The sequence below is a fragment of the Cyanistes caeruleus genome, chromosome 3 (genome assembly GCF_971803275.1).
Source record: "Cyanistes caeruleus chromosome 3, bCyaCae1.hap1.1, whole genome shotgun sequence".
NCBI lineage: Eukaryota > Metazoa > Chordata > Aves > Passeriformes > Paridae > Cyanistes > Cyanistes caeruleus.
The window spans coordinates 4891188-4917956 of record NC_141703.1 but is presented as its reverse complement, the minus strand read 5'-3'; the positions used below and the strand labels follow the sequence as shown (position 1 = coordinate 4917956).

The 26769-nt window shown below is 42.8% G+C and overlaps 1 protein-coding gene across 2 annotated transcripts in view; it reads right to left on the bottom strand.

Annotated features, from left to right (window-relative positions):
• Window positions 1-983: 983 nt before the first annotated feature.
• The window catches only part of UMODL1 (uromodulin like 1), a 58174-nt gene continuing 32388 nt past the window's right edge, over window positions 984-26769 (bottom strand). Inside the window, exons 16-24 of one of the 2 annotated variants that reach the window (XM_086879562.1) lie at window positions 25829-25935; window positions 21154-21367; window positions 18088-18566; window positions 17108-17250; window positions 15302-15538; window positions 14237-14396; window positions 11588-11675; window positions 8892-9099; window positions 984-3106 (exon numbers count right to left, since the gene is read on the bottom strand). In XM_086879562.1, the coding sequence (XP_086735688.1) occupies window positions 8912-9099; window positions 11588-11675; window positions 14237-14396; window positions 15302-15538; window positions 17108-17250; window positions 18088-18566; window positions 21154-21367; window positions 25829-25935 (1616 nt within the window). In that variant the 3' untranslated portion in view covers window positions 984-3106; window positions 8892-8911. Of the gene's footprint in view, window positions 3107-8891; window positions 9100-11587; window positions 11676-13672; window positions 13802-14236; window positions 14397-15301; window positions 15539-17107; window positions 17251-18087; window positions 18567-21153; window positions 21368-25828; window positions 25936-26769 lie in introns of those variants that run through there. The other variant, XM_086879563.1, reaches the window with a different exon arrangement.

Sequence of the window (26769 nt, the reverse complement as noted above, 5' to 3'; positions counted from 1 at the left end):
CATTCAACCTGGCCTTGGACACTTCCAGGGATGGAGAATCCCCAGCTTCTCTGAGAACCTTGTGCCAGGGCTTCCCCACCCTCACTGGATCCTCTGCCTGCCTTGGGTGCTCCCCTAGCACTGGCACCAGCACATGGCAAAGCAATGGCAGGATGAGCAAAAACCCAGACCCTGTTGGCAGGAGGGAAAACAGTTTCTCTGTGCAAAGGTAGAGGAAGGGTTGCCCTCTCCCTTCAGCAGGACAAGCCACTGCTGCCAGCCCAGGGGTCAGGGACTGGATGGCTGATCCTCAACCAGGGCATCTCCAGGAGGAAGGTGTGTTTGGTCAGCTGTGACCTCAGAGGATGGTGTTTTATCAGCTGCCAGGGTCCTGGGATCTGCCAGCTCAAATCCCTCTGTGTGTCTGTTCAAAACAGCTGCTTACATCTGTACAGCTGGGAGGGGCTGCTTCTGCTGACTGCAGATCCTCCTCAGCAAAGCAGAGCCAAAGGCACCGCTGTGAGTTCCCAGGAGAGAGCTCAGAAAACTGGGAAGCAGGTACAGAACATTAACTCACCTGGTTGTGCTGAGTGAATTAGTCAAAGCTGTGTTGGCAGGGAAAATGCAGTAAAACTTTCCATGTGATTTTACTTGGGCATGTTAATAATGTAAGTTTGGTTTGCAAGGGCATCACAAAGCACTTATTAACTCCAGCAGCTGTAATTGCAGATTTTGTGTGTAACTAGACAGAAACCTGAGTTAAACCCATGCCAGTAAATGTGCAGAGCATGGCTGAGGGATTCTGTCAGATGTAGGTTAGCAGGGTCCATCTGACTCCCCGAGGAAGTGCTAAAATAGAGAGAGATCTGTTGGCATCTTTATGGAGACTGGGAAAGAAAACAAACTACAAGCAGCTCTCTTGAGAACACAGCTACAGTTTGTTCAGCTGACAGTCACTAATACCTATTCCTAAACAAACAAAAGCTGTACAATCACAGAAACAATTTTAGGCCTTGTTTCATCCTTTATTCTATCTCCTGCTTCATCCATCATCTGTCAAATGCAGCAAGAAGCTGCCATGAAGAATTATCTCAAATATCATCAACTTGCACAAAGGGAGGTTGTATTTTCACTCAGTATCCCACTTTCAAAAAGCCAGTCACCATCACATTAACTTCAAACTGTATCTCTTACTCTTAATTTTGAATTTCCTTGAGAAATTTGGGCAGATGCCTGCACAGGTCTAAATGAAGGCTGCTGTGAGGCAAATGTGTGTCACATCTTGCTCTCAGTGACAAGTGCCAGAGGCAGTCACAGCAGCTGAATGGATTTGAGTGGCACAAATTCAAATTTGAATTTGAATTCAAAGCAGGAGGAGCAAAGAAGCACCACCCCAAGACATGGCACAAATATCAGTCGCTCATATGGGTGGGAAGACATTTCCATCTGTGGTTATAATAAAGGGAGGCAGTGAGCCAACAGCACAGGCCACCCCAGGTGTTCCTTTCTCAGGTGTGTATGGCTTTATCCCATGAAAATCCCAGTATCAGTTTAAGAAATTAAATTCTGGGGGAAGTGCTAGAAATAACAAACCTGGAAGATGCCAAACATTTATTTTCTCAGGGAGGCCACACAGCCTCCAGTCTGTATAGGGAGCAGAAGAGGTACATAAGAAATGTGTTATGCTTGGGAGTACTGTCTCACAGGAGAAGTGCAGGATACAGGACATCCAAAATACGGGACAAAGACACAGTGTGGACATCCTGGCACACTGACTTTGGCTTTCTTAGAACCAGGGGAAAGGTGGAAGTCCTTCAGGGTGGAAATACCTTCAGGGAAGAGACTGAACTTCACAAAGTCATGCTTCTCACAGATCTTTCAGAAAACAGAGGTGCCTTTCTCCTGTTCAAGAATTCCATGTCACAGCTGTAGCCAGTCAAGGGAAAAGGAGGAGAACAAGTAGTCACATAAATGGTAACAGGTAGTCAAATAAATGCCAAGAAACTCAGGAAGTTTGCAGCAGTATCTACCATCTCCTGTGACTAAGCCAGCTGATTTTTATATGGGCCACAAAATGCAGTCTCGAACAATTTACCAGCTGAAAATCTTTCTGGGACAATAAAAAACATGCCCAGAAGCAAATAGCATCTTGTTCAGCTGTAACTCTTGAGATATTCCTTACAGACACACATAAGGTGGGGTCCCAGAGCTGCCCTGTAAAATTTAAAGTTGGATTCAGTAAACATGACATTCCAAATCCCACTTCCTCCATATTTTCACTTTTTTGGCTGAGGAACCCAGCGGCAGCTTTGCTCACTGGGCAGGTATGATACAGAGCACAATTAAATATGCTGGAATAATCCTGAGAGCACTATTCATGTGTAACACTCAGTAATTGGCCTCTCAAGGCTGGCACGAGAACAAACACAAGACCCTTCTGTCTCCATGAACCAATAATAGCAATATTTGTTCAAAGTTTTGCTGTGAATTCCCTTCCTTCATCTTTTCAAACTGCCAGATGCCAAAGGCAGCTGATAAACGAGAGCATTGTTAGTGGCCAACATTCCATATCAAAGCTCCAGACTCTCTGAGAGGCAAAGCCAGACATTTCCTGAGTGGATTTCCAGAGCTTCAGTATTACTAAGCATAATCCATGAAGAATCCACACTGTCAGTGAGCTGCCAGCACATTCCCAAGCATGTAGTGATACTGTTTGCTGGAATAATTATTCCTAAATGAATATTCTACCCAACTCTGGCAGGAAGGCAGCCTCTTCCTGGAATTCAGACTCACCTTTACAGTCCTGGAGGGAGCAAGGTTTTTTGGGATGGATTTGTGTCAGCCTGCTGAGAATGCAGCTCCTCACATCCTGCTGACCCACATCTGATCTGCCTCCAAATACCAGTGAAAACAACTCCATCATGCCACCATACCTGCAGGTCCCAAGCACTCCTCAATGCTTCTATCAATTTTTTTCCTTGGATTTTCCCAAAGGCTTGATCCAGGTGGGGAAAGAGTAAAAGTCCCATGCAGCAACTTGCCAAATAGTCACTGCATCAGCAAAAAAGTAACCAAAGCTCATTTTCTCTTATAATTTTCCTGAGGTTCTGGTCCTCCTGTGAATTACCTGTAGCAATACCAAACACCAAACAACTCAAAGAAAAGCAGCTGCCAAATGATTGTGTTCTTTATGGGCTTAAACAGAAATATAATGGAAGAGAAATGCCACTTTCCTTTTGAAATTGGTGACTTATGTAGTAAAGCAGGAAAAAGAGAAAACCACTGTTTAAATAAAAGTTTATTACTTCACCTGTTCTTACAAATACCTGTAATTTTCCAGAAGGTATTAAATATTTTTTTATGCCAGAAAATTACCTAGGAAAAAGCACTTTTACTAATATTTCCTCTGTAAGGATAGAGAAAGGAAAAGGGGAAAATGTGAACTCAAATTGATCTCTCTGCACTGTAAAATTGCAGTATTCCTACATGTGCCTAACTTTCTCTAACACATACCTAAACACACAAAAAGGTAGTTGGATAAAACTAATATTTTTTTCATTCCTTGCAGTTATTATTTCATCAAATCCCGTTTCTAGGCAGAAACACTCAGTTACCCCTAATTGTTTTAGCTTTCATCATAGAGAGGATTGAAGACCAGATGATTTAAAGAGAATAGTGTGAGTGGATGTTTTGAGATCCATTGCAAGCACTACAGCAGTGTTTTGTTAGTGAAACTTCCATACAGAATTTGGACTTCATTGCTCTGGTCTTTTCCTTGACACCTCCAAATATTCTGGCTTTTTCTCAATTCTTCTTTTACACTTGCATTATGATTGTTCTTAGTGTGCAAATATTTGTGTTAGGTCTCTGAAACTCATCCTTCTGTGGATTTCACAGTAAAAATCACTGGGGAAAGGAGGGCAGGAGAGGCAGGGAAGGGAATTTTCTGCCTCTGGATGAGGGAAGCCATTAGGAGGCTCTCTGCTCTAGGCTTTTGACTAATTCATAGTCAACACCATGGTTTTAGATCAATTGCAGCCAAACTTTTTAAGTTCCTTTGTTTCCTTCCGCTGCCTGCAAGAAAACTTTCCAAACAGGCATTAAAAACCTGTCCTGTTTATATTTTAATGGATGAGAAAATTTTCCAGTATCTCAGCTTTTTCCCAACCCCACTGGGACCAGAATTTGGCAGCATTTTAATATGGGGGAAAGGAATAGTTTTGCATCAGGTGTCAGCAGTGCTGTGTTCTCATGAACATTAAACATGCACACCACTGGCCTAAAGGGGTTCTTAGGAAACAGTGAGAGAAGTCAAAACTAAATCTTTATTTCTACATATTTTTTGTTCATTGTTTTAAGTAATTATTTAGAGCCAGTGCTTCAGTGAAAGAACAAAATGTGGGTAATACCAAATTGGAAAGGGGAAAAAGCAGCACAGGAGTCTGAAATCAATCTGTCAGGCTCTTGGACACAATGAGGGTAATTTCTTTATCCAGGTGATAGTACAAAAAGAGAGGAAGCATCACTACACCTGTTGCTTACCAGAAGAGATAAAATAAATGTTGGGAGCTTGGTTTTTATTTATTTATATGTTTATTTACATTTACGTTTTTATATGGTAGAGATATCAATGTTGGCAGCAGTGTGGGCTGCAGTGATCATGCCCTGGTGGGTTTCACAAGCCCACAAGGAATACAGGCCAGACAAAGAGTCAGAACACTGAATTTTAGAAGACCAAACCATCAGTTGTTTAAGGAACCAGTGGATGGAATCCCCTGGACAAGTTCCTTCAGGGAAAGGAGCTCTGCAGAGCTGGCCACCTTTAAAAACCTATTTATTCAAGCAAAGAGCACTCAATTCTTCTTTTGGAGCAGCTGTCAGAATTGTGCAAATTAAACACCTGGGGAGGCTGGTGTGACAGTAGCTTCAGACTGAATCACCACATTGCTGCAGTAAATTGGACTGGGAATGTTGAATGCTCTTTTGGTTGTCTTTGCTGAAAAGGATGAAACTAAAGTGTGTTTATCCTTTGTAAAGATGAAGAAAGATACCTTTAGGGGGTACAGGAATATAGTTGGTGGTAACTGCAGTCCATTGGGGTTTGGATAAGGTCCTGTGCCATGATTTTAGTGATTTCTGAACATTATACTGATACTGGAAGAGTTCAGAAGCTGCCACATCCACCAAGTGCACATCTTTAATACCTGTGACTAAATCACACGGGAAAACATAACACAAGTACACAAGTCAACAATAAGTTACAAGGCTGCTTTTATTAAAATAACAAAACTCCTGTAAACAGACTCAGTCACAAATGACAGTTTCTGCTGAGCATGCAAGGTATCAAATACAAGCTACTGGTTCACATTTCATCCTGAGAAGTAGTGCTCAGCTTTTGAAAACAGCATAGCTCCACCAAAATCAACAGGCAGATCTCTAATCCTGTCACCTCCAAGAAGTTCAGGATTGTAAGTACTAAAAACTAGAAAAATATTTATAGTAAAATAGCTGATCCTGTCACTGAGTGCAGAAGGCAAAGACATTTAACATTTGAAACTGAGCAAACTGAGCAAAAGTTAAGAGACTCCTACGTAACAAGAACTAATTGTTGTGCTGTTGTCCAAAGAAGCTGTGGACTCCCCATCCCTGGAAGTGTCCAAGGCCAGGCTGGATGGGAATCTGAGCAAGCTGGGACAGTGGAAAGTGTCTCTGCCCATGGCAGGGACTTGGAGCTGGATGGTCTTTAAGGTCCCTTCCAACCCTTCCATTCTGTGAGTCCACGTTCATCAGACTAAGACTGCAAAGATATTTTATAATTTCACCACTTACAACTAAGTGGATTTTTATTTTTTTAGATCAGGATCTGGTGACTCTTATTTCCATAAGGAGAAGACAAGTCAAAGTGTCTTACTCCTTATAGAGTCACTTGAATCTAAAGCAGAATGCAAATGATTATTCTGAAATTTATTGATATAGTTAAAAGGCATATATAAAAGCTCTAAAATCAATCAGTACAACCTTTTTCAAAATGTGGAAGTCTGTTACCCAGTAATCTTATTACCTAATAGAAATTGGACTGGAAGGATAGAAAAGCCACTTTCCTCTGCTATTCTGTACCCAAAAATCAGCACCTAAGTGCTTTGGCTACTAGAAACATTCATAACTTAAGCTAAGGACCAACTTCTACTAAGAGTTATTTACAGTGGTGTCCATTGGTTTATAAATTACTAAGTTAGCTGTGACCCAGGCACAGCAGATTATCACTGTGTAGGAGGAGTGACTGCAGCAAGCAGAACCACGGGCTGGTGGGACAAGTTATTGATACCTCTCCAGCACACCCACTGAGGTGGGGATTTGGGGCAGCAGAGAAGAGCAGCCCAGGAAAGAGCCCTGCAGGAGATGATGACTGCATGGAAGAGGTTTCTGCTCCAGTTTATCCAGCTGAGATCGTTGTTGTACCCAATGGACCATGTAAACTGAGCTGCTGCTGCTGCACTGATGGTCTTGGAGCCAGGCAAAATTCAGGTCAAATTTATTTGCAGTTGGAGAGCTCTCACTTAGGTGGGCAGCACTATGTGGCTTGACTGCACAATCATTAGGGTCTAATTAAGCAGAATACACAGGTATCAGTTGATTTATCTGGAAAATCATGGGTTGCCAGCAACAAAAATAGTTTATCTTTTTCTTTCTTTTTTTTCCACTGAATCCTTGTTGATTACAGAATGAATCAAATTTTAAAACTCCTGCTGAAGAACACCCTGAGTAGGTTAAGCCCCAGATCCTCAGGGGCTTTTCCTTACTTGGTGGCAAATCCAGTGCTTGTTCCCCAGCTTCTGTATACTTAAGGCGTTGCACAATTAGGTCTTCAACGCTGTTGCAGCTCAAAGTTTCAACCTCACCCTGAGTAAACAGCAAATCACAACCTGAAAAAAAGATCTCTCTGAGGGTTTGCTGATTCACTTCCTTGAATATCAATGGAAACATGCAGCTTGTCAATATTAATGGCACAAGTGATGCTGAGATGAGCACATAGTGATATGTCACAGTGAGAAATCAGATCTTGGAACTTAAAGAGAGAGACAGATGTCTTTGTTTTCTTCCCTTCTATTTTACCAATGGAAAAACTGCCAAAATTCACTTCAACCTGGAGCTGTTGTCACAAAGAGTTCTTAAGACACCAGGGAAGAACCAGATTGCTAAGAAAAAAAGAGGTGGAGGGGAGAAAGGGGGTATAGAATCCTTTCATATATTACATTAATTTGAAAGAGTAAGTGTTGTGCAGAGCAAGGAAAGCCAAATGCTGAGTGAAGACAAACTTCAGTTCTCCATGTGATATGATCCCACTAGGAAAAAAAATATAAACTAAATTAATCAGGACTGAGACAAGTAATCAACTCCCTTCCAAAGACAGTTAATACACAGGAAAGAAGAGCTGAGTAGTTCCAGCTTCAAAAGGGAGCCATTAACTGAGGCTCCATCATGATGTAAGAGTGTTATGAACCTGACAATATTCTTTATGCTACAACCTCTTTGCACAACTCCAGAATTCCCATTACTACCAGGTATTACTCAGGTGAGCAGAATGATGAGCACAAGAAGAAGAAGAAGAATGAAGCCATTCTTGCTCTGTGGAGAGACTCTGAGATTTCATGTGTAGGTTTTAATTCAATGAATTTTGCTATGCCCTTTGTGCTGGGTTATGGCTCTGTGGTGGGATTCATATCCCTGATGGAAATACAGCTGCTGGACTTGTACCAAGGAGTCCCAGGTACCTTCCCTTGGGACTCCTGACACATCCAGTTCTTGGGAAGCCACCAGAGCATCACCCTCACCTCAGCCATCTCCCAGGAGCTGCCCAGAGCTGGGTAAGTGGATTGAAAGACAGGGAAATACAGCTAAATGTGACCACTCAAGACTTAGGAGCAGGAAGCTGGGATAGAGCTTTCCCTGTCCTTTGCCTGTGGTGTATATTACACATCACTGTGAATTGAAATGAATCACCTGCAAATGCCATGGGGATGTGTCCAGTGCATTTACTGAGGCCGTGGCATTGTCCTGTGGGAGGCCTGCTCCAGGGAAGGATTACTGACTAACTCTGGCAATAATGGCAAATAAACCTGTTTCCAGGAACAGAATTCAATCCACAGCAAACATGCTTGAGTTGGGAAGTGCTGTTAGGTGGTGTTTCTCAGCCTGACAGCTTTCTCACTTCACTCTCCTCCTCTTAAAGAGACAAGCATGCATATGATGCTGAGCTGCTAGATCCTGTAATTCTACAGAAAACGTGCTGAATCCTGTGGTATCCTGAGAAAGTGTTAAATTCTCAAGTTTCAGACCATGTGGCAGTGGTTAAGTCTCCTCAGAGCTGTGCTTTCTGACTCTCTGCAGGCACATGTAAGCACTGCTTATGCATCTCAATATTTCAAACTCTATATATTTAACATCCCACTACTTTCTCAAAAAAAAGAAATCTCAAAAAAATAATAATTAAACCTAAGCTTCTGCAGAAAGGGATAACTTCTGAGATAAATTTATAAAGAGAGTGGTAAAGTTTCTCTCCTTTATTACACTAGTGACTGGTTTAAACCCAAAATTTATATGCTTTTTTTGGTGGAAATGGTTATTGGTGCTTTCTAAGGTGATGTGCCATTTACTCTGACTGAGATCAAAACCAGGAAGGAAGATAAAGGACACAATACAGTCTTCTTCCTCTTGTAGGCTGCATCATTTGAAAACAGGGAAGAACAGTAGGAATTTCTTTCTTACTTGTATGGCCTTTACCCACAGCAAAAAGGAAAAAGGACAGCAGCTTCAAATACTCTGATATAAAAGATGGTCATCTACAAGTATTTCACCATTTCAGGAAGAGATAAACAGCTAAAAAGTGCAACTGATCATAACTGATGACTTACATGTGGCAACCTGGGAATCACTAATCATAGAACACTTGGTAGCTGAAGTTGTCAGACTTGATCCTGAGGTTGTATCTCCCCGTCTTTCGCTGGTACTGGAAAATGAGAAGGGTCACAACTCCCAGCACAAAACCAAACACAGAAAGGGCTATGAGGATGATGTATCCAATTCCCATTCCAGCCTCCTTCCCTCTCTTTGATTCAGATGCTAAAAAAAATATAAATAAATAAAATAAATCAAGAGGTAAAAGTAAAAAACGTTGATATTCCTAAATCTTTTACCGGGGAGAGAAACAAGCCCTGCATGTTAATTAACCACCATGCCAGTACAGAATTGTGCTAAAGCAGTGTATCAGCCTTCTGGGGAGGGTGATTCTCATGGAAAGGGTGTGAAGACAGACCATGCTCTCTCTTTACATACCAGTGTAGAGTCCCTGCAGACATGAGTGTGATTTTCAGCTAAAGCAAGAATCAAAGAATTAGTGCTGGTGACTTTTTTAAATGCTGCCTTGCTTTCAGAAGTGCTTTAGAGGTGAAGCATTCCCCTAGGCTAATCCTGCCTCCATTCACTTATGATTATAAAAATTACTTGATTAGCTTTTATCATATATGTAATATTCTTCAAACACAGGTTATTTGGGGAAGGTTCTCTGTGTGTGCTGGGTCTCTAAGCTCCCAGCTGAGCCAGCAGCGATGTGGCTGGCTGGTCAGTGGAGTGACACTGGCTTGGTCTCCACGGGCTCAGTGCTGCACCTCAGCAGTCATTTGGAGCCAACTGAGCAGCCCAAGGCTGTGTGCAGTGTCTGCACAAGTCTGGCTGGCAGGGCACAGGACCTGCAGGACACCCATGCTCTGCTGGAAGAGCACCCAGACCCAGAGGGGAAGGAAAGAACGAACACCAAATGCCCCAGTGTGGGCAAGAGTCAAGTCCCACATTGCCAACTGCCTCCCAAGACACCACAGATCACAGAAAGAGTTCTCCTGGTTCCCTTTTAACCACTTCCATATATTTGTCCAAATCTGCAAGCAGAATTTATTCTCTCCCTTTATTATTATGCCTCTTTTCCTATTTGTCCACGTGCTTGTAATTCCTTCCTCGATGCACCTACAGAAACATGCATTTCTTTGCTTACATTTTCAGGACAGCACTTGTTTTGCCAGGCACTTGTGTGGTACCCGAGGTACACAGAAGATAAATGCCACTGCACACATGCCTGCAATTAGAGACAAGATATTTTGGCCAAAGGGCACTGCTGGCAGCCCCAGAGGTCAGTAAGAGCAGTGCTCAAGCTACAGGACACCCAGGGCATCATTCCAAGACAGGCCAAAGCAGTGCTGTGCAATATATTCAGTCTCACTTTTGAATTTCAGCATAAAACAAAGGAATAAAGGAGAACATGCACAGTGGAAATGGCAGCCTGTAGGCAGACACAGAGCAGGCCCTCCTGAGCACGTGGGACTTTGCCATATGACAGCTGACCAAGCCTTGGCAGAGCAGGTAAAGTGTTTCATGTTTCACTGCAGCACTTACACCTGCTGTTACCTGACATCATAATTCATGTTACCCCTTCAACACAGAGATGCAGATCACTTAACATGTGCTGTGATTATTCAAACTAGAAATAAGAGACAGCATCCAAAAGTGCCACCTTTGCCAGGAAATCAATTGAGCACAATCCAAAGAAAGCTCCCCTCACCAGAGGCCCTTTTGGAAAATGGCCATTTTCCAAATTAGAAGTTAATCAGGATTTCCAGCAAAAATATGAGTGAAAGCTACTTGTAAGAGCTGAACAAAGAAAGCTGCATTAATTGCTTTATTTATCTATTTATTTATTTTTAAGAATTAATTCAGAAATGAGTACTGAGGGCCTATTTGAACAGACCATGTAATGGAAGAAAAATACATTCTTCTAAGTCAGAGTCAGTTCCTAGGTCCAAAAGAACATTATAAACTGTCTATTCACTGTAACCACAAGTTAAGATTCTGATATTGATGAGCCAAAACAGTCTCAATGAGTGTTTTACTTTAAGAAGTTATAAATGTAAAGCTGGATGGGGCCAAATGACTGAAAACATGAGAGACCACAGATGCCCTTGAAAGCATCACTCAGGGTAAATGCAGAAAAAGCAGGTGCATAATAAATTAGACCTTGCTTGTCCCTAGTGCTGGTGTTTGCCCTCAATTAACCTGTGCTGCACCAAATTAACCAAGGGTGCTGTGCATCAGCTGCTCCCTGCCACTTCCCCTCACCATGGAAATGAAGTCAATACCAGGGAGCCAAAGGAAACACAACAATAAAATCTCTTACATCCTCTGATCTGGGACTTCAGAGCCCAAAATAATTGCAGACTAACAGCAGTGTACACACTTCATAACCAGATGCAATCGGAAAGGTCGACTATGCTTTCACATGTTACAATTGAAATAATTGTTTGATTTTGTGGTTGTTGCACTTGTTACCCTGTGCAAACAGCTACACAAAAGCACTTTGTCTTCCTTTCTACTTTCCCTTGACAACCTGACAGTCCCAGATCTGAGCAGGGCACGTGCTTCTCCACGCTGCCACGTGGCTCCAGCAGGAATACCTGCTCCCAGGGAATATAGAGGAGCACAAAACCCTGTGGGTCACAGGCCTTCAGTTCCTTTGGCAGCAGAGAATAATCTATCTGGGCATGAGAGTGTGCTCTCAACTCACCAGCTGATTTACACAGGGGTCCCCAGGATGTTCTGTGCAGGGCGAGGGTTTCTCCAGCCTTCAGGAGTCCAGCCCTTGTATGGCATCTCTGCAACGATCAATTCAAACTCCAACAAGTCATGTGGCCTTACTAATTAAAAATACAAAGCCTTCTGATAAGCTTGTGAAAGCCCAGTGCTACTCTCACCATCGGGCTTTTGTTTCTTAGTGTTATGCTCTGTTAAACTGAAATCAGCACCAAAAGGAAGTCCAAAAGAAATGGCATCAGGGAAAAAAATCAGTATAAAATCTGTAATTAGTCACACTGGAACACACTGATGTGAAAACACAGGCAAACTTTTCATTAACTTTCTGTTTATGTTAGAGAAATCTTATGGGAGAATAAATTTATCACTAATACCAGGGTTTTATAAGCACTTTTGTTTGGATGTTTCTGCTGCCCATGGCAGGCACTGCAACCAGGAAAAGCAGCAGCAGCTTCCAGACCCTGCCGAGGCGTGTGTCATTCTGAAGCTACCCACAACCTCAGTGACACATGAACCACTGGTCTGGGAGCTGAAATCCCTGTCCTGTGGGATACTGGGGATCAGCTTTAGCTCTGTGTGAGCAGCACTTGCAGAGAGGCATTCTCTGTGCACTTCTTTTTTTTCTTTTTTTGTTTGCTGCCTTTTTGTTTTAAGCTGCAGCCTAAAGGTCCCTGATGGCAACCAAAACCTACTGGCATTATTCAAAGGGCACTGTGGCTCTCCTGGAAGAGCACAAAAAACCCCAGAGAAATGGCAGCACCATACCATGACCAGAAAAACCAGCAGGGTGTCTTACCAGCTTGTTTTCACCAGAATGTCTCAGCAGTGTTATCAGTTTGGCTGCACTGGATAACATCTACAATCCACTGCCAGCAACATTGTCTTCAGCTGGGTCAGCCCCCAGAAAAATAGCCATGTGGTTATTTATGACTTTGGTCTGCTTTCAAACAAATTTCCCTGGTCAGTAGATCCATTAGAGAACACATTTATGTGGTTCCTCCCTTATGGAAATGAATTTTTGGTTCCACATGGCCATGGAGCAGCCACGTTCCACCAAACATCTGCATGGTGGTGGCACATCCCTCCTCTTCCCCTTCAAAGTAATTTTTCTTACTCATTTCTTACTACTTCTCTCCTCAACCAGTCCATTTTTTTTTTTTTATTTCAACTCTAAACTTCAGAGCACCTTACTCTCTTCCACAGAGAAAACAGGGAATAAATAGACTGAGTAAGAAGAAATAATCCAAGATGTAAGCATCGAGTGTGTGGGTGAAGAGCTGAGCTAAACCTGCCCTGAAGCAAGTCACTATTCCCCAGAGTAACAGATCAGAGGGTCAGATCCCAGACCCAGGGCATTTTCCCAGCCATCTTACATTATTTACAAATATCCTCTGTTCTTGCTCATCTTCCTTGATCTTTGCACCTTCTGCAGCTCCTCCTCCCTTCTTTGTAAAAGCCATTGCTCACCCTGTGCAGGACTTGTCTTCCCCACATCATAATTTATCCTCAGCAGAAGATACTGAATTCACTGACTTCTCACAGGGTGAATTTTGCATAGGAGAAAGAACAATGCATCCTATATATATTTGTATTTGTACTCAGCTGCAAAAACTGCAGCCATCTTACCATTGTCAGTCATGTTTCCTGTCCCTACTTTCTTTTTCTTTTAGTTTTTTTTTTTTCAATCTGGAGGAAGCCTTATACTTTGAGAAAGGAAACAAGCATCTTCTGGTAGCCTTTTTTAATCCTTTAGGAAGAGATCATTTGCTTTAAAAAGGGTTTAATCTGTGTTATTTAGAGCTAGAGGAAAGTGTTAAACAATGGGGGAACACCAAACTGCTAATGAAAACATCCTTGATAGAAAAAGAGCCAGGAAGGTTGGCAGAGGAAGAGGAGAATTCCCAAGTGTTTGCTAGTAAGAAAAAAAAAACCACATCAGTTAAATGTTTTTTCTTATTTCTATGGCAGCAACACATTTTTAGATAAAGCTGTGTATCACTTACTTGCAAGTAAAAAGAATGCAATGCTTTGTAGCACAGACAATTAAAAACTGCAGCTCTTATCAGAATATGGATTGGTTTATTGCTTAAAAAAGCCATAATAAACTCTATTAAAGTCATAGACCTAGAAACTTAATGACACTTAGCTTCCTTTCCTGGCATCTAAACTCTCAGCTGAAGAAGCAAATCTGTAGGGAATAAGAAAAAAAAAAAAAAAGGACAGAAAATTGCATAAATTTACTCAGACATTCTTCTGACTCCTCTGGGAGTTCCTATTTTGTGACACATCCATCTGAGCTGACGCTTTTCTAACCAGCCCAATTTCATTGCTTTTTAGTCATCCTTAAAATGAGTGGAAGGTCTAGTTCTCAGGTTCCCCAACTTTGTGCAAGCTCCATGTGTTTTTCTAGGAGGATGAGCAACAAGAAGAAAAGCTGACCCTTCCATATGGTTGTAGTGTTTCCCTACTCCTCTCTGCTCTCACCAGAGAACAAAAGAAACCTCAAGAGTTATTTTAAACCTTGTTTGCAAACACTACTCCTTCCATTCCATCACAGGAGTCCATATGGCAATGAGAAAAATATATCTGGGGGGGGAGGAAAATAACAGAGCAAAACACTTACAGTCCTGCAGGTGCTTCCTGGTGACTCCATACAAATACGAATTCTGCAGTGTAAGTAAACCACAGAGTTGTTGACAAAGGAAAAAATTTTCATCTTAAACTGAGCTTTGCTTGAATTCCCATTTTCCAGCAGAGTGGTGTAAGTGTTTGGGATGGGACAGCTGAAAAGGGAGACAAGAACCACACAGAGCAGCTAAGGCTAGAGAAGGCAGGTTTTGGTTCTAGCACAGAACTTGGGTTTTAAGGCTTTCCTTCCTTTAGGAAATTACAGCCAGACCCTTCATGAAGCAGCTCTGGCAGTGCAGTGGGGATAAGGGGCTGTTTGCTGCTTTATTCTCACAGTGAGCATGTGGAACAAGAGATGGGGGAAGTGGTTGGAGAGTTGGAGAAGAAGGGAAAGAATAACAGAAAGACTGATTTACACTTGGCTTCACCAAACACAAATTGAAAAAAAACATCAAATTTAAAGGACTAGATTTTGTTACTGAGAAAAATGATTATCCTGTATTTTAAGGTGGCAGGTGAGCCTAAGAAATGTGACATTGGGATGAGATCAGGGATCCAGACAGGAACAAACCTCTTTCACCAGAGACTGCTTTAATATCATGTGTGAGGAATTAAATAACCTATTTCTTTGCTGACAAGAGGCACATAAGCTCTTGATAAAGCACTTCAGAGAAACCTCTGAAGCATAGAGAAGGAGATAAAGCACCCACTTCTCAAATGCCCTTTCACTACTGACTACCAAAATCACCTTAAGTGATTTCTTCGGGTTAAAAACACAATTCCCTCACAAAACTGTAAGGAAGACAACCAAACTCAAAAAACTTCCACATGGCCCTTTGAAATCTCTTTTCATATCTACCTTTCTTGTTCAAAGAAGGTGTAATCAGCCCTTCTGATTATAGAAATAATAATAAATAGAAATAAATAGAAATAAATAGAAAGGGAGTGTGCTTTGGTGAGAACAGATGTAAAAGGCACTGAAAATATAACACATTATTAGTCAGTACCACTGTAAGACCTAAGGTATGGCTCATGGTATTTAAAAATGGCATTGCTGTACCTGTTGCTGATAAAAACAAATGACAGGGGATCCACTGAATTATTGGTTGGAGTGGCCCAGCAGTCAGTGAGAACCACCTTGAGCTTGCTGTCTGCCCTCTGCATCCCCACTTCAATCAGCACATCCTCACTGGCAGAGACACTGAAATTTCTGGGGATTGGGGAGTTTCCAATAAACAACTGCATTTCTGTTCTGAAGTGTCCAGATCCATGCAAATCCTCAAAGATAGTGTAAAGTCTGAAAAAAAAATCAATTATCCTTCTTTAAAGACCACAGAATTTACTGTAAGATTCTTCAAGTCTTAAATCAGTGCCTGTTTTTGTACATATTTAAACAGTGAAGGGTTATCTGCAGTCCAGGATGGCAGGACTCTGTTCAAAAGGAAAGGTGAAAATGCATTGAGTTTTCAGCTGGGGAGGCAGAGAGCATGGAAACACAAGTGGGAAAATCCAAAGGGTGGTCTCAGCAATTCAAACAGGGCAGAGAGAAACTGCTCTGAGTGGAGCAGAAGGAGAGCAAGACTCTGAAAGCTCAGAATAAGGACAGTAAAAGCTTAGTGCAGAAGAGAAGAACCAAAAAAAAAAAAAAAAACTGAGACAGGGAAAATCTGAACAAAAAGTGAAAGGCGTGAGAAAATTATAGAGCTCAAAGAAAAGTGCCCTGACAAAGACTTTGCTGGGGAACAGGAAGGAAAATACAATCTCTGGACAGGGCTAGAAAACAGCAACTGGATTTGGTGCCAATAGTTTTAGCATGATGATAGGCAAGAGAGGAGGTGCTCTTGTATTAAGGGGGGACACTCCCCATGAGAGAAAGGTTTCTACTGTCACATCTTCTGTCAGCACAGCCTTGATTCTCTGTGGAGTGTGGCTCTGATTCCATCTTACTTGAAGGTGGGGCCTTACACAACAAAAAAAGTATTTGCATTATGTATCTTCTGGTTTTTCAAGTTGACCAAAGAAGGATTTGTGGGAGACTAAAAAATGCCATTCTCAGAAGGCACACAGCAATCTGCAGGCCCATGTCAAGTGGGAAGATACACTCTAGATATGTTCCAAAAGCAGGAAAATGCTGTTATTGCTACAACAGATTGCCCAGAAAGGCAATGAGGAATTCTGAGTCCTGAAGCAGCAGTTCCCAAAGGTTTATTTTCAGCTGTGGTTTAGCCAGGTAAAGGCCAAGCTTGTTGGATCTACTGGTACATTAGTCAGAGTAGGGGAGAAGCACAGCAGGGATCTCTTTGGTGCCTTGGAGTGGCTACCTAGAACAGAGGCTAGACAGAGTTAGGGAATAAAGTGAGTATTTATTAAAGGCCTTTAACAGATACACCTTGGGCAGTGCAGGAGCCTGGCAGAGGCTACATCCAAGATGGATGATGGTCACGAGTTTTTCAGACAGAAAAATAGTTTGGTCTACTTGTATATCAGAGGTTAATTGTCCAATTACAGCTCCAGGTAATGAAGTCACATTCCCCTGGTTTGCTTCTCCCCCCAGTTCACTTTTGTTTATACTTTTCAGGCCTGAGGTTGTGATGATGACCTTGGTTCTCAATCCTTGGAAGGATCACACTGTGAAGAGATCTTACTAACACTCTCAGTGGAGTTCAGAGTCATACACTAATGCAGTACAGGATCTGAAAAATATAAAAGCTAAAACTTAAGGCATGGTTCTGAGCACAGGATTCCCAGGATGGCAGACTGCTCCCAGTGCTGTCACTGGATACAGCTACAGCCCCTGGGGGTTTTCCCAATGCAGCAGCACTCAGCCACACAGCAGAATTTCAAAGCAGAGAGAGTTGCTCCTCACCCTTCTGCAGTGTACCCAGAGGAAGTCAAGACATGGTTTTGAAACACACAGTGGATGGGACTGGCAATGTTCAAGTGGTGGATGATTCCCTGAGCAGAAGCATCATTCCGAAGGGTGGTTTTCACCACGGTAGTAGTCATGTTCTGCAGCACAGAAAGGAGAGAGCACATCAGCATTTCCAGGGCTGTACCAGAGCTTTACAACTTCAGGTGTTTGGGTGTTCCCTGTTCTCCTGACAGCAAAAATCAAACAGATTACACCTCCAGTATCGTTGTTGCTGTACAAACAACAACAAAGAAAACGCACCAGTCTTCCTCCTTTTCCTTTCTGTCATATCATAGAATCATAAACTCATAGAATCATAGAATCATAGAATCAATCATAGAATCATAGAATCATAGAATTACAGAACAGCTTTGGCTGGAAGGGACCTTAAAAATCATCCAGTTCCAAACCCCCTGCCATAGGCAAGGACACCTTCCACTAGACCAGGCTGCCTAGAGACCCTTCCAGCCTGGCCTTGAACACTTGCAGGAATGGGGCAGTGATCATTCCTTAGCAATGGTCATTGCTCTAGAAGGGAGTTTCTGTACTTTGGCACAGTCTGAACATAGCCATTGGTTTGGGATCCAAAGAAAGCTATCACTCTTTGTCCCCACTGCTGGTAGCTATTGAAGTATTTGTCAGCATGAGATGATGAAATTGTTTTTAAGAAAAGACATCTGCAAAGGGGACCCAGCAGAGCCATGGGAAGTGACTATCACTTGAGTTTTGCTGCCTGACCTCAAAGATTCCCCTTCTCTTTGATGCTTCTCATCACACACTGACAGGTAACTTTCCATCACAGGAAGGGGATTTCTTTCTCCCAACAAAGTAATAGACTGTACACCTAGCTAAGGATCTGCCACTGCCTCTCCCCTCCTGAAAGAGAAATAAAGTGCTCCAGAGCTTGTTTGCATTCCTTTGATCAGAGGACTTACAGTCTCAACTTGGGTGCCACAGTGGCTCCAGCCTGCCTGCAGCACAACGTGGGTGCCATTGCTGGTGCTCACGTTGCAGCCAGGCTCCCCCAGGAACAGGGAACTCTCTGGGATGGACTCCTGCTGCAAGAATCTCTTCTGGATGGCAAGGACAATCCTCTCAATTTCACAAAACACACTCACTGCTTCTTTAATGGAAACCTCTTGGGTGGGTTTGACAAGGGGGGCTGGAGATGCTGGAGGAGAAACATCAGGAGTTGCCATGGGATCGGTGGTGAGAGGAGCCAGCACCGTGCTGGAGAACCTGGTGTCCACCAGAGCTTTGTGCTCAGCAGGAGAGAAGTCCAGTGAAGCAGGGGAGGAAACATAAGCTGAAGTTTGCGAAGATGTCACAGGTAAAATTGTGCTGTGCACATGTTTCTTATCCATCACTGTTGGTTTCTTATCCATCACTGTTGTTTTCTGGCTGAAGGGAAGAGCTGAAGAATGCCAAAAATAAAGGTACTGTTGTAATTTACATGTTCAGATTGGTCTCATCAAGCAAAAGCAAACTCTTAGGAGGAAGCTCACAGTTACTGGCAAGAAACCAGCTTCTTTTGTTCTTTTAACCTGCTCTACTTACTGCCAGAGCTGGGTTTTTTTAGAAAGGAGCCCATGAGACACATAAAGTGCCCATCAGTAAAGCTGAAATGCTTTTGTTTCCCAGCAGCTGCAATAATTAGTGTGTTACACATGTACATACAGCTTTTGGAAGATCAGTGTTTGCACAATATCCCCCCGCTGGAAGTTGCTCAACAAGTGCTTGTATGTTTTTGCCTGGAGCTGCAGAAGACTGCCAAGTTCTGTCTGAGGCCATAATAAACAGGAGTTTGTTAAAAAAAACAGGCCTCATTTGTGACCAGTTACTACCCAAAAAATGGGACTTTGAGTGAAAACTCATTTTGGGGGATGTGCAGGACAAACCTCATGTGGCAGCCCCATATTGAATGTTTGTCCTGAAAGTGATGAACAAATGTGTCAGTGGCAATCTCTAATGGTTCCAGGAATTAAAAAGGGAAGAACAGGTTCAGATCAATGTGTGTGTCAAACACCCAACATCCTGCACAGGTCTGGGGTTACACCCTGAGTATTCACCCACCACTGACTGAGAGAGAATCAAGACAATAAATTATATTTGCAGGGAAGCACAATGTGTCTCATCGCACAAAACTTCTCTTAAATAATTTTAGTGGCTTAAATATAAAAATACCCCCTATTTCCCAAGCAATATATAAAATCTGTACACATATATAAATCCTTATGGAACTGCCCAGCTTCCAGAAATGCCCCAAGTGCAAAAGTCACTGATTTACACAATAGAGGAAGGAACATAAAAGTTGGAGCTCTTCCAGAGCTGGATTTCCCAAAAGCTTATTATCACATTAATATCTTAGTTAAGACTGAACAAAGGTTGGTATCAATTGACAAATCATTGTGACTTGTGAAAAAGATGTTCCTTATCATTGTGGTTACAAAACCAAACATGAATTACTGAAGAAGCCTAAGAAAATTTAGGAAATGGAAGACCCATCATACAGCAGCTAACAAATGACCTGAAGACAGAGAAAAGCCAGATGAAAATGTAATTTATAATGCCAGCATTTCCTCCCTGCTGCCATACAAAGGTCAAGCCACCCATCAAGTACTTTCTCTATTACCTCTTCCATCACCTCTGCTGCTGCTAATGAAAATCACTAAGAATCTTGACAATCCTGCCTAATTTTTGTGGCAAATATGAGAAAGAGAACTGTTAAAAGAACCTTACAACATTAAATATTAATATAATAACACTCCCACTCCTAAAGTGATAACTGTCCAAGGGGATGTTTTAACCCCAGGGGCCTCCTCAGTTTTTCTCTCTCCCATTTCACAATTCTGAGGAGATGCTGAGTAAATGACCAGCATGAGTGAAGCAGAAGTGTGACTGGTCCAGGTTGCAGTCTATTTGCTGTCTTAATTTTCACCTGGCCAAATTTTTCATTTTTGAGAGAAGAAAACCTACTTTTACTTCTCTTTCTCTTTCCAAAATCTAAGAACCTGAACAAACCAGACCATAGGTGGGACTCAGAAAGCAGCACCAGCCACCTGCTCTATGGGGACCTGTCCCTGAAACAAATCCTTTGTTTTAGCCCAGGTTTGAAGGGGGCAGGTACTCTACAAAGCACTACCACAAGATAGTTCTGATCCTACTAATTACCTGAATATGTAACTTTCCAGATTTACAGCATGGAGTCTAACAGGCAAAAAAAATATAAAATTATAGAGCAGAGTATAAACGTGTTTCTGAAGTAATTTTGCATGAGATTCTAATTGACAGCTCATAACAGCATTCTTTGGACAAATGGATTGTGCCAGGGATACAGTATTTGGTATTTTTTTCAGAGGTGGCTTGTGAAACAGAATTCAGCTGCTCTTGCTCGGGAGATTAATGTTTTTTGTTACTTACTTCGATTGCATATAAAAGAAAGGAAGTTGTAGAATCAGCCATCATGCTGGGCTTGGCAAAGTGTGGGTTTTCACCTGAGCTCCAGACCCACAGGTCTGATGAGGTGAGGAAAACAACTATTCCCTGTGAAAAACTCAAATCTTCATTTATTTCTTGGGATTTCTATTTAATGGAAAAATTATCAGTGCAAAGCAGAGTGTAATGTGATTTTAAATGATTTTAAACAGTGGTAGTTATGGCTGTGCTCAGGGACACATTTCTACTAGTAGCTTATAAATCCCTCAATCCATGACTTCTAAAATCTCTTTACCTTTTTCCTCTGTAAAACTGATTCTAGATATTGTCAAAAAGAGCAGTTGGTTTTGTCCTTTTGGATCAGTGGTGCTTCACCTGCTATATGTCATCTGTGGGTGTTCTCAGAAAAACTTACTGGATGGATAAGCAGGAGCAATATAAGGAGAGAAAAAGGCTTTTCATCCAAGTGTTTTACAGATATTTTCACCTCAGAAGACACAGATTAATAATAACTTTTATCATCTGTCTGGTTCTGAAGAATTACTGTGGCACAAGCTGCTCCTCACCATGTATGGAGAGGTTGTTCCTGTCCATGGTGAAGTAGGAGCTGTGTTCCAAGGCTTCACAAAAAGTGGTGATGACATGGTGGACATCCACTTCTTCTGCAAGCAGCAGATTGAAATTTAGCACTGTGCTCCCATTAGTAACACCCGTTACCAGCACTTTAATCAGACCAGCATCCATCTGCTGGAGCACCTCAAGGGGCAGAGATTTATGCACCTGGAATAAAAACAAAATGTATGTGAGGATAGGCAGATGGAGCAATTACATTCCAGGCTGTGTACACTGCTCAGAAATGAGTGTTGTGCTTCCTGCTCTGGAGGGCAGCAGCAGAAAATTGACCTTTTGCTTTGTAACATTTTCATTCCAGAGCAGCTGAAGGATGTGGTGCATATTTAACCATGAATATTAAACAAGCCAAGTGATTAAGATATCTCATCTGTCATTTGGCACAAGACCTTACCTCTGGCAAAAAAAAAGGGAGGAAGGAGGCTGCAGGGAAGCTCCCGTGTTCTGCATCTCAAAATGCCTCTGGGGAGAGAAGCAGTCCAATGGAAGGAATTGCTGGTGGAAGTGAAGGTGTTCCTGACACTCCACACTGCCTCAGAGGGCTCTCTCAGCCCAAGAACAATACAACTTGGAGCAGGCAACCTTCAAGCTTTGCTTTACAGCTGATTTCTCACCAGAGCCAAGCAAAACCCACCTCTTTCTAAATTCCCAGCCCAAGGTAATAAGGGGCCAGGTGGGAGCTACACTGTGGCCACCTCCAATTGCTTCTTCCTCTCCCTGATTTGTGCAGGAAATATCTGGAGCAGCAGGGCTGGATTTCAGCCATGAGTTGAAGGCACAGTTTATTGCAGTGTGTAATGTTTGGGGATGCCAGCAGTGATTCCCACCAGGAAGAGCCCAGGGAAGAGGCAAGCGCTGGGAGCCACCAGGAGAAGCAGCCTTGTTTGTCTCACACCCACTCACTGAGCTGGTGCATTTAGTGCTGCATTCTCACAGCTTCTGCACTGCCTTGTGCCCTGCCTGCTGCACATTGCCCAGCCCTGGCTTCCCCTCTGTCTGTTATCCTGCAGCCAGCCCCAGGATCTGCAGGTGCCCTGCAGCCCTCTCCTGAGTCACCAGAGCTGATGTGTTCTCCTGCTGGGTGCCAGGGCAGCGTGGCACAGAGCAAACCCCCTGTGTGCCCCTGGAAACAGCTCCTGTGGGCCTGCAGGTCCCACACAGCAAACCTTGGAGTGCCCCACGGAGCACTCAGGTAGAGCTGGGAGGATGGAGACAGCTGGCTCCCCTCTAAAAACCTGGGCAGAATATAAATTGTCCTTGTCAGATCCTAAATCTCCCATTTCACCAAGACAGGGCCTCTTTGGCTCCTTCTGCTCTCTCTTTCTGCTGTTTCACAAGCAGGTACTGAAAAGCTGGAGGTCAGACCTAAGTTTTAAGCTTTCATAATTTTGTCTAAACTTCTCAACATTAAACACAGACACCTGTGACATCCTCTTAGCCCACCCTGTTCTCATCCTCTTTCCCTATCTGATAATTTTATTGTTTTAGTTCTTCTTTTTCACAGAATCCCAGAATCACTGAAGTTGGAAGAGATCTCCAAGATCATCAAGTCCAACCTGTGACCAATCCCCACCTTGTCCCCAGCCCAGAGCACAGAGTGCCACGTCCAGCCCTTCCTTGGACACCTCCAGGGATGGGCACTGCAAAGCTCCCTGGGCAGCCCCTGCCAAGGCCTGAGCTCCCTTTCTGTGCAGAAATTCCTCCTGGTGTCCAACCTGAACCTCCCCTGGCATAGCTTGAGAAATTTCCTCTTGTCCTGTCCCTTGTTCCCTGTGAGCAGAGCCTGACCCCCACCTGGCTACAGTGTTTGTTTGTTTGTTCCTGTTTTGTTTCTGTCCTTATTCCAATTTTCCTCCCAAAGCAGGACCCAGAGCTCGAATAGTGTCAGGGCACATTCACAGTATTTGTGTTTAGCCACTAGGTGACACTACAAAACCCTTTATCCGAGAGATTCCAGGATTTCCCAACAGGTGCCACACCCTGGGTTATCAAAATAACGCTTGATGAAACAAGGCTAGGAAAAAAAAAAGGGGAGGGGGCGAGGGGAACTCGAGGGGAATTTTTTTTAAATAAATAGTTAATATATAACACTCTTGAATATGGAGAGTTCTTACAAGAGAAATTATTTTCAGGTCTGTCATTGTATCTGCAATTTCTGTAGCACACAAAGGAAACCTAAGCAGGGAATGCACTGACAGTCTGGAAACTGGGAATAAGTAAGGAAAAGGTACAGCAATTTGAACAGAATATTGTTTGAAGACTCACTCAGAGAGAGAAAAAACCAAAATCCTTCCCCACTGTCTGTGGTTCGGCCGCACCTTCAGGGAGAAGGTACCAGAGCACAGATGTGCCCAGGCACCAGCACCAGCAGCTTCCAGGATGTGAAGGTGAATAAACACAACAAAAGGGTGAAATGACACTGGAATAGTGGAAATTCCTTATTCCCTCTTCCTACGCTCATTCCACATCCATATAACTCCAACTACAGTCGTTTAGGTGCAATCAGCTACACACACAGGCTGTGTGCCTTCCAAATGAGGCGGTCACCTTCTTAAGGCATTAGCATTTCATACTTTCACACCTTTTGTCACTCAGCTAAGTTTAAGACACCCAAATTCAAAACAAGCTTTCTCCTTGGGAATTTACTGCACCTCAGTGAATGTATTTTCAACTCAAACCTTTTGCTTTCCCAACTGATTTTCTTGAGGACAAGCCATGATATCATTCTTGGGGTGTTGAAAAGCACAAGCTGAACAAACCCCAAGATTTAAATACTTTTTTAACTTTAGCTATGTTGTTTTTAAGTTGCATTACAAGAAATGTGGTGGAAGTGGCCTGGACAATGACAGTGCAGGTTGTCACATCAGGTTTTTCCCTCCTTTTCATTATTTAAAGGATGATATTTCCATTTGCTGTGCTGCCAATTTAACCACATGGCACTTAAGTGCTAAGCCTAAAGAACATTATACACATTAGGTTTTATAAATCCTCTAAATTGTAGATTGTGACTCCAAAGAGGTTTAAAAAAAAAATCTCTGGCAAACTGTATTTAACTGGAACCTGAGAGTGCTTTTAAAGCTCATAAAACTTCCCTCATTTACTTTAAAAGATCCATTTCTGGTCCTCATAACCTGAAAGGAAAATATACAGATCTTTCTGGTCTCCTAAATTTTCTTTGGCATTTAGAAATACAATATTTGTAATATTATTTAGAGCAGCTATGCAATTATACCCATTTACAGTGGCTCAGAGGTGGAAGGAATCAGCACTAACTCATCTTTCCACCTGATCCACAAAACCAGAGTGATGGGAAAAGGAATTAGCTCCTTATAATCACAAGTGATCATTTTCTGCCCTGAAATTTGAGACCCGTGTAAAACTGACACAAAACTTCATTTTGTTCCTTTATGCAACCGTTTTACAATTTTTCTTAAATATATTTATACCAATGATTTTCTGGACTGAGCTGACTGAATGAAGCAACTACTTTAATTTCAGTCCGTTTCCATACTGTGTTGTTCTGAAATAGCCTCGGGCAGAGCGTGGTGCTGAATGAGAGGGAGGTCAGTGGGGAATTGCTCCCTTTTCACTTTGCTAATCACATCACTCTCGTTTTGTCACAGCTTTTCTGATGTGACAGCTTAGGGCCAAAACAGCTCCAGGAAAACTGTGCTCTGCTAGCAAACCCAGGAAGGTGCAAACCCTTGTGAGCAGTGGGAAACTGATTTGATGTCCAAGAAGGATGAATGGATCACCCTCTCCCCTCCCTGCAGCTGTCTGTGAGCCCAGGCTGGCCTGGTCTGTGCCCAGTGACAGCTGTGTTCCAGTGGCACCTCATGCCTCTGTCCCCTGGAAGTCTTGGGAGGCCTCTACAGGATTTGAAAATCCATCAAATTGCCAGTGATGGATTTATCACCACATTTATCAAGGCCTCTGGAGACACAGTGGAGGGGAGATCAGGCAGGCAAGAAAACAGCCCAGTGTAACCAGTGGTTTTCCAGGCATGGGTGTGTTTGAGGGAGCATCAGAAGGAACAAACTTCTGACACATTCACTGCAATATTTGATACTGTCAAAGGCAATGCCTGAGAATCCTGAGAGGGTTAAAGGCACAGCAGATATCATGTTGTGCTTTGATATCCTGCACTCTAATTAGAAGTGAGGGCAGAGGTGACTTTTCAAGAAACCACTCCCTTTCCAGATATGGGGCTACAAAATCCAGAGTGATTACAAGAACTGTCAGCCTTGAGCTACTGCTACAAAGGACAATAACAATCATACAGCTAATTAGGATAGGGCTGTTCAGGGCAAGGGTGTCAGAACACTGCATTAGTTCCATTAACTTTCCACCACACCCCTGGGGGAGATCAATAATTCAGTATAACCAGGTATGAGAAGGAGAGGACATGGAGGTACCAGACAACCCCAAAATCCTGATCTCCCTCTAAAACACAGCTGCACACTTACCCTGCAGCCTCAGGCAGTCAGGGGGAGCCAAACCTTACAGATGTGTCAAGGGACACACATGAGTTATTCAGGCTTTGGGGGATAAAGACCATACACAGGGTTTTATTGAGACAGGTAACAAGCCACATCCTTCTTCAGCACTTACTTCATCAACAAAGAGCTGTGCAAAGGTTTCCTCACTGCTTGTATTGCTAAAGCCTGGAGAGTATTCCATGTTTGTTATCCAAACTGTGCCACTAAGTTTCTGGAAGGCTGCAAGGTAAGAAAAAAGACAATTTCTATGTGTGTTTTATGGACTACACTCCATGGACAGATGTGTCAGTGTCCAGCATTCCTGGCCATGTGCATAAACTCATAGCAGCAGAGGGCCAGCCCTCTGAAATGTAGCCCAAACCCCAAAAGTCTAAAAATAAGTCATCCAGCATCTTAGTCTGCCCTGTCTGAGCCCCAGATGATTCTCAAGAAAGGCACTGACCTCCTGTATGTCCCATATCTGGGACTGTTGCTCAGTTCAGGCACTGGAATTGCTCTCCCAGGCTCAGCTGGTTGCCCCACCAGTCTCTCCAGAGGAAAACCAAATCCTCTCTGCAGCCTCAGAGGAAGTCTGGGCAGCTGCCTGAGCTTAGACATCTACACTTTGGACAGCTGGGGTGGAATGAGATGAACCCCAACAGGGTGCACACATCCCCCCTAGTTCACATCTGCTGAATGACATGAAGGCAGACTCAAACATTTTAGTTTATTTCCTGATTTCTCCATTTTTCCCAGCATCTCTGGGTTTGGCATTGTTACTACAGACACTGAAGTGATCAGAGATCAGACAAAGGGCTTCTCAAGGCATTGTTTGTGCCCCTGGCATCCATTTAGCAATGACTGCAATCATCCAATGTTGTGACCATTGCCAGCAAATTGCCTTCACTCTGCCCCCAGCTCCCAACAAATCATCACTCCTGGCACAGCAAAATCTAATGTTTCAATGGTTTATATAAATACAGGATAGACTTCACCAAAAACTTCAAGAATTTTATCATCTGGGAAAGGATTCGATTTAAAATTCTAAATTAAGTTACCAGTCTTAATTTTCTG